This window comes from Plectropomus leopardus, chromosome 4 (assembly GCF_008729295.1).
Source record: "Plectropomus leopardus isolate mb chromosome 4, YSFRI_Pleo_2.0, whole genome shotgun sequence".
Lineage (NCBI taxonomy): Eukaryota > Metazoa > Chordata > Actinopteri > Perciformes > Serranidae > Plectropomus > Plectropomus leopardus.
In genome coordinates this window covers 27,577,439-27,588,794 of record NC_056466.1, presented here as the reverse complement: position 1 = coordinate 27,588,794, position 11,356 = coordinate 27,577,439, and the positions used below count along the sequence as shown (strand labels likewise).

The 11,356-nt window shown below is 38.8% G+C and overlaps 1 protein-coding gene across 1 annotated transcript in view; it reads left to right on the top strand.

Moving 5' to 3' along the window:
* The first annotated feature begins 6,033 nt into the window (after nucleotides 1-6,033).
* Nucleotides 6,034-11,356, top strand: part of LOC121942362 (alpha-1,6-mannosylglycoprotein 6-beta-N-acetylglucosaminyltransferase B-like) — a 137,913-nt gene continuing 132,590 nt past the window's right edge. Inside the window, exon 1 of the mRNA XM_042485547.1 lies at nucleotides 6,034-6,558. Within this exon, the coding sequence (XP_042341481.1) occupies nucleotides 6,491-6,558 (68 nt within the window). The 5' untranslated portion in view covers nucleotides 6,034-6,490. The remainder of the gene's footprint in view (nucleotides 6,559-11,356) is intronic.

Genomic DNA, 11,356 nt, shown 5'->3' with positions numbered 1-11,356 from the left:
CAGCCTGTAGTGAGAGAAAAATAAAGCAGTAAAGCTGCAGACCATGAAAAACAATCCTATATGCTTAAAGACACTTTATCACCCAGTTGAGCTGATGGGAGTTGCTTCAGAGTTGGGTGACAGCTATCAGTGGGTTCATCACTACAAACAACAACTTTCATATTCCAGTAATCATGTGATTTCGTTAAAATATTTAGAAATATTGATTACGGCTGCTTTATGTATGCCCACAAGGTTTAGGTATATAAGACTGGAAAAAAATCTGACCCTGTCCTTCAACTGAAACACTGAAAGGTAAATATAGTATATTATAAATATAACTGTGGACAGAAACCTGCTGTTGCAATTATCTGTCTGGGTTATTCTTTCAGACATCTTATTTTACCTTTGACTATTGATGAAGACAACAGTTATGACATCTCTTTTTGTCACCTAAAGTGGAATTGGCTTAAAAGGTTGAACCCACATTTTTCTTTGGTGTGATTCAGCAGATTTTACTCCTAAAACTTTTCAGACATGGGGATGGGCCAGCATATCTTTTTACAAGCTATTTGTGAAGCTGTACGCAACCTTAAGAGCAAATCTATGATTTAGAGTCAGAGCTGGGATTGTATTCATACAGCTCTCATTGTGGAGGTGGCTGAGCTGGTGGCTAGCAGCTAATAGCACTAACAACACCAACTGTGTTAACAATGGTAACACTGCAGACAGAGGAAATGGTGTTACCTTTGGGGGATGGGTGCTGCACTTTGGTGATGGTGCCATCCAGCCACTGTGAGCTGGGACAGTGTTATCGTTAATAACTGCTGTAAGCGCAGGGATACACACATCGGGACTCACATGCAACATGCATACATGGCCAGACCGTCATTAGCTCAGATTACAGCAGAGAGGGAGTGTGACTTCATTGTTTGTTAAGGACGCCATCACTTCACTATCTTTATAGGAAATAGCAGTAAACTGCTATAGTAATGCTTTTAATGTCCTAAACAGAACCTTTAATGCCATCTCTTGATGTATCTTTCCATCTGGATGTTGTCTGATTTGTTTGCCATAATTTAAGTACTGTGACAGTATAACTGTTTTCCTTTTTTTTTTACAGCTTTTCTTCACCGCCAGAGAAAATTAAATTAGATTGGCTGTCTGACACTCAGTGCGTGACACTAATATGCCATTTGTCTACATGATCAGAGTTTGGAGTTTGATCTCAGTCTGCTGTCCTCATCTCAACCCCTCCTGTGACAGCAGCGCACCTTTATAATGACCAGCATAAATCACTCGATTAGAATCGCATTTTGTTTAGCTGACTCTTCTTACACTTTGTTCCAACAAGATGCATTTAGAAATGAGGAAGTGGCTCTGACCTTTGCTGGATCCAGAAGCAGAAAATCAATTTATGCTGCTGTCCCGATAAACAGCTTCTCCATCGGCTCGCAGACCAGGATCATCAGCCCTATCCAGACACATCCTGTCAATTACACGTATTTAGGGATAGGCAGTCACAGGTAAAATATGCTTTTTAGATGCAAACTCAATTACTGGAACCATTTTGTTCATATTTGACTGAAAATAAAAACATGAATGGATAAAAACAGCATTAGTGACAGTTTTCTGTCTGTTTACATGCTGATCTTTATTTCAGTGTCAAGCAAATGTATTTAGATCTTTAGAATTTCCAAAGTCAAATACCTCATTTGACAAAGAGCTTTGAAATATGAAGAAAATGTTCTGATTTTTCGGCAGGAAGCATTCCACTTGATCTGTTTCTTTATGAACTAATAGGATATATTGGTGAATGGAAGATTGAGATTAATTAAGGGCAACTTAATTGCGCATAAGAATGTTGATTAGTTCTATAAACGCTCATCAAATTGTTACGAGTTTTATTTCCCACACATTCTGTCATTATCTCATTCACAGATTTGTGTTGCCCCCTCCATCCAGATTTGTTTAGATAATTAAATGTGAAAATCAAACGTGCTTGAGATAATCCTCTGGGCTGTGCACTGACATTTGCAAGCAAACCAGATTCCTTAACCCCTCACACACCACAAGATTATCAGCGGTAATCATCCAGGGCATATATCAGTGGCTTTAAAAGATCGTGTAACTCCATTTTACTCTAACCATGACCAAAGCCTTATTAACTCCCAACATGTGAGACACTGGTCTGCACTGTTATTTCCAAAGTCATTCCTTCCCCTTGGTAAGAGAGTTTGTTGCGGCAGAAATCTGATAACAACTTTGTGGGGCAGATAAAAGAAGTTCTTGTGAAACAGCTGAAACAAATGTCCCTGTATGCTCTCCTCGCTTTGTCCCTGTCTGCTGATAGATGGATGGTGCTCGCCTCCTAGTTTAGTCATCCATCCTCAGAGAAAATAACAAAGCTTACTATATGTAAGAAATGCTGTCTCTTGATCTTTATGTCACTCTCTCTTTACTTCTTTGCAAGTTTTTGTCTTAGTGTGTTCTTTAAATTTTCCTTTGTCTTCTGCCCATCAGATACGGCCATCAGTCATTCTGTCTTAGTTGTTTTGTGTCTTTTTGTTGTCATTCTGTGTCTTGTTGTTATTGTTATGTGTCTCTGTGATCACTTGTGTCTTGTTTAGTTGTTTTATGTCTCTTTGTGATCGTTGTGTGTGTCTTTGTAGTTGTTTTGTGTCTCTTTGTTGTCAGTTTGTCTTTTTGTAGTTGTTTTGTGCCTCTTTGTGATCATTTTGTGTCTTGTCATTATTTGTCTGTGGTCATTTTGTGTCCTGTTGTTTTGTGTCTCTTTGTGTTCATTTTGTGTCTTTTTATAGTTGTTTTGTTACTTTATGTGATCATCTTGTGATTGTTTTGTGTCTCTTTGTGATCATTTCTGTATTTTTGCAGTTTTTTGTGTCCCTTTGTGGTTGTTTTGCATCTCTTTGTAGTTGCTTTACATCTCTGCAGTCATTTTGTGTCACTTTGTTATTGTTTTGCCCCTTTTTGTGGTCACCATGAGTCTCTCTGTGTCTCTTTCCTTATTCCTGCAATGAGAATATAACTTTATGGGTTCCTACCATCTTGAGGGGTCAGAGAGGTCATTATATCTTCTGCTGCATTCCTGCTGAAAGAAAGTATTGATGCGTCTTTGGCTGCAAAAATATTTTGACCACGTTTTCCCAAATGCCAGATTGATTAGCTGACAGATCACAAATCCCTAAACTATTGATTCGTTCAGTTACAATCATTTTTCAGGGTGTATAGGCCTGCAGGAAACCATAGGTACAGTGCCAGTTTTAGGGTAAATGATTGCATCCTCTACTATATCATACTGTAAACCTACAAAATACAAAGTACTATGTAAGCAGATGTAACAATATATAAATAGGATAAATTAAAAATGGTTATGCATTTATCCTCTTAGCCATATTCTGGTTTTATAATCAGCGGTACATTTTGGGGTATTTATCATTTTCTGGGGCCACTAATGAGCCAGATGGACAAATCATATATAAACATCATCTATAACAAAGGGATACAAAAATAAAGCATTACAACGCCGAATGCAGAGCACAAAAGACATGACAAACGCAGCGAACATCAGGACTGCCTTTTGTTTTTATTACAGTTCGCCTGCTTCGTCTGTGCCTGTGGTGGCTTTACAGATGCTGGTTAGCACTGCTTCGGGCGAGATGCTGTTTCAAGGTAGACAGCTCATTAAGAACAGTGACAAGTGCTGCTGAGGGAACTTAACCAAGAAATGAGGGGGAGGAGGACCGGACCTGCAAAAGCAGAAAGCTGCATGTTAGAGCTGTGACAGGGCCTGCAACATTTTCTCCACTCTCGAATTGAACTTAATATCTCTTTGGTTCTTCCATTAAAATGATAACATTCACTGCTGCAGTGGGCAGCTCTTTTTTCCTAAAATCCATCTATCATATAGATAGTGCATTTTTTCTGAATGATTCATTAAATTTGATTCGGGGGTAATATCTATATTTGCTTTGTGGGAGGCTGAGGCAAAGTGAAGCCTTTGGGTATTCTCTTTGTATGACAAAATGCTTTTTAAACATCAGTGCATGTGTATGTTTTTATGCATTTGTGTCGACCAAAATGTATGCAGCACACACACACACAAACAAAAGGTGTAAAAATCCCATGTTGGATTCCCGCTGATAGAGCAGAACCATTCCCACAACCCGCAGAGAGGGACAGCCTGCATGGGCGGTGGGCTGTCAGTCAGATCCACATGTACCAGGGCAAGTGATGCATGAAGGGAGTTTGAGATTTCACTGTCATCCTCAGTCTGGTCCCCTGTAGATCTCCCCCTTCTGCCTCCATTTCTGCTCCAACGCTCCGCTGGCCACAAAGACTGTATAATCTGTGCCATGACTAAAACTGACTGCAAATAATTTAGCTGAACAAACATGGTATTTTGAAGATATAGTTTTGGGCTCTCCTTATGTGTTTGAGCTAATTCTGTGTAGTGCCATAAGTTGTGTTGTGTCTATGTGTTTGTAATTTCAAGTGCCAACTAAGAAAAAAATGAAATACAAAATGGATAATTTTATTCAATGTTATTTGTCAACACTCTATCATCTCCCGTAATTTTCACACGAAGTAAAACTTTTTTTAAACCACATAGTATAAACACGACTTTCACCACCATTCCTAATGCTGTTGCTCCTGTGACACGTGCTGCAGTAACACTGCATGCCGCTGGGTGCCGCTGTTGCATCCTGAACACATTCGCTGTCCGTGGTGCTGAAATCATCAACTGCGATGCTCAACACTGGGCTTCCCACATAATCTCCTGTCATGTTAGTCACCACCAAACAGACAAATATTTACCTAAAATCCATAATATGCCAAAACAAGTACCTTAAGCCATATGAGTCAGTCATATCACTCAGTCCACTTTCTAGTCATCAAAGGAGCTGGTGATCAACTCCAACTTGGCCACAGTTCAGAACCACATAAAGAAGTGGTCCTTTTTTAAAGAAAAGTAGGCCATATCAAACGGGTAAATGCTTTTCTCCTATGAGGCAAGGGTGCAGAAAGTTGGGGTTTTGAGTGTTACTGTAGTGCTTTTCACATCACAACTTAAAAGCTTTAAATGGCGCCATGCAGAGGTGAATGCGGCTGCGGAGGATTCAGATCATCCAGATCTGTCCATCACTGTACTGCCGGACTAGCGTCAAGGCGACTTGAGGAAGCATCAACGATACAGGAAATAGCGGGAATTTACCTCCAAAGTAAAATAACAAAATATGTTTCTCACTAAGAAGTGCTTTAGCCTCCAGGTAATTGTGCCATCTAAATTGATTACTTTTTTTTTCTCTCAAAATCAATGAACGTTTTACACACTGCTTTGTAGAGTTATGTTTATGTTCAGCAAATTAACATCACACAAAACAGAATGAATACAGTAACAAAAAGATCCTGACAAATATCTTAACAATAGAATAAGGGGGTCACACAGAGAGCAAATGAACCTATTTGCACTTTTTAAATTGGACTTTTCCTTTTCCACATTTTGAATAGTGTTTCCTCAGGTTTGCATAGGTTATGACTTAAACATTATAAGTGTTAAATTCCTATTTGATGAAATATTTTTTGCAAATCACACACACACACACACACACACACACACACACACACCACACACACACACACATTTTCTTGTAGGGTGTTTTCCTCAATCACAGTCAACGTTACATTTGTTGTCTTTTTTATTTTAGTTTTTTTTTATTCTTGTGGACACAGTAGAATGGGATGATAGCATGTGAAACACATTGTTTGTGAAGTCCTCTGACTGTTACGTTTTCTGAGGCAAAATCTGTGATTTAGTTTTTTAATAATAATAATAATAATAATAATAATAATAGTAATAATAAAAATAATAATTTTTCCCTCCCTTTTTTCTTACATCACATTGTCAGAAATGGTCGCTCATTAACAAAACTATTATTTTGAAAAGATCAACCGGACGTCCTACACGTCATTAAAACCACCTTGCCTCGTGAGAAGTGAACGACTACGAGGCAATACGGCTGACTTGCCACACTCGCGCTGGCTTCACCGTGAAGTTAAAACGTCCCTGAAGCTAGCTCTCCTCTCCGTGCATTCCTTCACAGAGAAACAAAAAACACATCTTCCAAACGATACGTACTTTTACCCACATGTTTGATTACAACGCCATTTCTTTTGCAAGAACTCACATCGGATAATATGACTCAGGCGGTCGACACAAGCTGCGGCGACTTCACCCCAGATTCAGAGTGTTTGCCTGCGGACGGTACAACGCTTTAAAGACATTTCCACACACGGAAAGAGGACACTTTCTGAATGAAACTTTCCACTGTTTCCTCCGGAGGAATAAAGAAGCACTTACGGGTGGTGTGTTCGTTTAAAACAACCGCCGCTGTGGACCGCTGGATGGGACGCAGATAAAAATGTTTGGTCACGTCAAGTTCCAGGTTAGGAGGTTAGCAACAATGTCAGGGGTCGCTCGTTTTGGGAAATGATTACTGGCTGCACCGACGGTAAAATAATGGTCAGAAGATGTCTAGTGACGTTCAAACCGTTCAGGTAAGAGACAAAGAGCCCACGACGTTATTCTGTTGCCAGTTTTCCCTCTGCCTTCATTGTGGTTGATAAAGTGTGCGTTTTTTTCAACGCTTACATGCTAATATAGCATTGAGTACGTTATGTGTAGCTAACATGTGCGTCACCACTCACTAAAACACAACACCAGATGTTTTTCCACTACATTAATTAGATTAAGTTCCACATGAATAAAAGGACAGTTATAAATCATTAATTCTAAATAAGTCTGCACTAGCAGTCAGCCGAGCTCTAACTTAGTTTCTTCCTGCATGGATAGCTCCATTATGTGTAGCTGGGCTTGAGGACATAAATGGGAATCTGTTACACATGTTGAAACAGTTGATAATTTACAGTCCATTTAGCCATGCTGTGTCAACCTGCTATATTTTATCTGGCCTGATAGGTATACTGTAGAATAATGGCAAGCTATAAATTAATAGCTCTATACCTCCTTTCTTAATTCTGGGAGTTGGAGAACCATCAGTGGTGCAAAAGCTGTGGATTTTCCTTCAGTGGATACTATCATTCACCTTTTACCTACTTTCCAACTACTAATACTGTTGCATTTTCTATACAATCTCTCTAGTGAGCTTGAGTGATGATACAGCTGGTGAGGGCTGCATTGAATTATTTCACCTGCTGTCTACTCAGGAGCTCAAGCATTTATCCAAACACACTAATTTAGGGAGCTTTGTGATAAAGCTACGCTAGCCTTGACAACACAGACACAGGTGTCACAGTTGAGTATCATGCAAAATTAAAACAGATCACTGGCCCAGATTTTGGTTTTCAGTCGTTTTACTATGAAAAGTATATTATTTTGGTCAAATCTTGCCTTGATAGGATACAAGACAAGAAAAGACATAAAAACATTGGCGGCATTAAAGTTCCCTTGGCCAGGCTTGAACAAGGGATATTGTGAATGTGGTCTTAGATTACTGGACCACTACAGAATTCCAGGCAAAAAAGATACATGTTTTTTTGCTGATCTTTAGGCAAGAAGAGTATTAACTGGCCCATCTGATCTTACTAGTTGAGGTGCCAGGAAAAGTTTCTTGGAAAACACAACTATCACACCATGCCTGGCAGAACTCCTCTCGCTTCAAGATCATCTACCTAGAGGCGAAATCTGATGTATGTGCAAGGAAGCCAATTAGCTGATAGCAGATCTCTCCTTCTGATCCAATTATAGGGAGCAGAGCATTTACTTTAAGCCTGTTAATTAAAGACTCGTCAGGCAGGACTGAGGCCTAATCCTCTCATATCACCCACCTAACGCCACTTTGGAAAACGGTTAAATGATAAAGAGAGGAAACGATCGCCCTAGGACAGCATTGGGCCAGCTTTTACACACCCACATGAACTAAATATTTTCTCTCCTTTTTTTCCTCTCCTCTCCTCTCGTTGCTTACAATCATTTGTGCTTTTTCCTGCATACACACATACGGAGGATTATTAATATTTATTTCACTGAAGGAATAGATTGTGTATTGGGAAAGTGCTGTAAATTCCACAGCTCATACAGTGCCACCAGGCTTCATCAAAAGAGGAGAGAAGCAGCTGTGATGGGGCTCAGGTTTGAGAGGTGGTGGAGGAGTGCTAGTAGAGGTGCTGGTGGGGGAAATGTACAGGGCGGACTGGAGGGTTACAGAAAAAGATGGTAGGGGGAGCTAGACCTCAGGCAGGGAGTCATAGGTTGAAAGACGAAAGTACAATTGTAGAATGTTAAACCATGAAGTGGTTGGATTGAAGGTGTAGAATTACAGAATTACAGAATTACAGTTTTGCAGTTTTATAGTTCTGGAATCTTAAGGTACAGTTGTATAATTTTAAGTTATGAATAATGCAAATTCAAAAAATGCACTGCAGGAATTGAATAATTCCACCAGCAGCAACATCACCAAGCAACCGGATGGAATCTTCATAGTAGCTGCTGATTTTAATAGACTCACCCTTCAACTCCAAAGATGTAGGATCAAGGATGAATATGATTTCGTTTTTTAAACTTTGTTTAAAAAAATGACCAATAAATCTACCTTCTACCTTCTTAGCTCTAGAATCTTAGGCTTGTGGAATGTTTTTAGCCTGTCAAGGGCCCTAGAATATTGTGGTTCTAGAATGTTAAAGTTCTAGAATTCTTAGGTCCAATTGTAGAATGTTAAGTTATGAATTTTAGTTAGTTCTAAAATGTTAAGGTTCCAGAACTTTTCTAAAATGTCACAGGTTAATGAGTTTTATGAGTTTGAGAATGTTACAGTTATAGAATGTCAAAGTCCAGTTGTAGAATGTTAAATCATAAATCTTTATTAGTTTTAGAATATTAGGCTTCTGGAATGTTTATCACATGTCACATGTGCTAGAGTTTTGTGGGTTCTAGAATGCTATTCTATAATTTTACATTTCTAGAATGTTAATGTGCCATGGTAGAATGTATAGTTATGAATGTCTATTGCTATTATTAGACTGATAGGGTTATGGGATGTTTCTAGCATGTCAGGGGTTATAGAATATTCTGGTTATATAATGTTATAGTTCTAGAATATTAAGGTTCTGCAATGCTTCTTGCATGTCAAGGGTTGTAGAACGTTATGGGTTCTAGAATTTTGGTGTTTTAGAGTGTTAAAGTTCTAGAATGTCAAGGTCCAATTCTAGAATGCTAAGTCATGAATGTTTATTGGTTTTGGAATGTTATAGTTACATGTTTCTAGCATGTCATGGGTTTCTAGAATGTCATGTTGCTTTTCTAGAATGTTCTAAATGTTCTAAATAAAGTTCTAAATGTAGAATGTTAAGTCATTAATGTGTATGAGTTTTAGAATGTTAGGCTTCCGGAATATTTTTCGCATGTCACAGGTTCTAGAGTGTTATGGGTTCTAGAATGTTTAATTTCTAGAATGTTAGGGAGCAGTTTAGAATTTTTAGTCATGAGTGTTTATAAGTTTTAGAGTGTTATAATTCTAGAATGGCGAAGTTCTAGAATACTGAAGGCCAACTATAGAATGTTAAGTCAAGTGGTTCTGGAATGTTTCTTGCATGTCACCAGTGCTAGAGTGGTATGGGTTCTAGAATGCTCTGGTTCTAGAATGCTGAGGTCCCACTGTATAGTGTTAAGTCGGAAACAGTTCAAAACACCCAATATTGCTTCCTGACTTCTGTGTGACTTCTTCTCTTTTCAAACCAGTCTCTTCAGTTTTCCTTTCTATAATAAGACACTGTGGGTAGGAAAGCAAATAATGGGGCAGCTGAAATGTGTAATGCTTATCCTTAATCAGGTCAGCGATCGAGATTTCCAGCTTCCACCTTCATGACTTGCTGACCAGATGGTAGTATAGCAAGGGAAATAATCCATACAGGTACATCTGGATCATGCTGTCCTATACATGACACATAATCTCTTCATGGTAATGATTGTTTGGGATTGGATTCACATCAGCTAATGTATCGCTGCTCTGTTGCCCTCTGACAATGATTGAGCTCTCCTAATTCATTCTGCAATATGCCCGGAACAGATGGGGGGTAATGTTTTATTATTTCATAATATTACAGTATCCTGGGAGAGAGAGAGAGAGGTAAATGAGAAGCCACAGTGAATGTGCCAGCTGCTTAGATGCTGCGGCTTTGATGTAAATACAGTATGATTATAATTTACCCATATTTTCAGTGTAAATCAATAAAAGAATGCTACATGCAGAGGCGGCCGTTGACATGCCGCTGACACTTCACTTTGAAGCCCTTTGCTCTAATCCCGATGATCACAGGGATTGTCACATTAAAGTGTCTAATAATCAGTTGCCGCCACCAGCAGATAAAGTTGATGATCAGAATTGGGGAGTTTTCATTTCAACATGTATTCATACATAAATTACAGTTTGTCTTATTACATGTGCAGTCAGAGCTGTAATTTATTAGATCCATCTCAAAATGTAATATGATCACATTGCTTCCAAAATGTACAGAAAACGAAGACAAATGACCAATTTAACCGCAATAACTGTAAAGCTGTAATCATGCTTGATGGGACCCATTAGATAAGAGTCTTGATGATGATGATTATTCACTGTCAGTATGTTCTTGTGTTGTACAAGGGTAAACAGTTTCCTCACAAAGAGCCACATCCCACTTGTCTGTCCTTGACGCCGGTGTATTCCAACCCAGGACAAGACACATTGGCTCTGTCTTGGAATATAAAGTCTCTGTGGGAGCTTGCCAAACCCACCACGCTCTATACTTAACAGATTATTCTACATCATCTTGATCCCTTTGGGTCAATCAGATCACTCCAGCAAATGCTCTTTTAAGTGGCCATTCTTCCTGGCTGTTGATAGGAACTCATTTCTTACGGCCTTATCAATATTAAGAGGTTTCTTTCAGAACTTTGCGTGACTGGAGCTACTTACCATTCCAGGAAGTGCTGTCAGATTTCACACTGGGCCATGCATTCAAGCAAACAGCTCTTGCCTGGCTTTGAAGAGAAAAGCAATAGTTATGAATAATTTATTCATTTGTTATGTTAACATTCAATTTTTCAACCTCTGGTGCAGGACTTTAAAGGCTACCTGTGCAAGGTTTTCCTAAAATTATCAAGTGAATTGAGATGATAATATCACAAAGGTTCCTTTTCTTCCTGTGGTTTTATGACATTATATTACTCTAGGTACATTTCTCATATGCTGGTTTATAACTACTTGTTTTGTTGTAGCAGCCTTATATCTTTGAAAAATTACAAAGCGTTTGCTCAAACAAATGTACATAATGAGGACATTTAGGAAAATGGCTACAG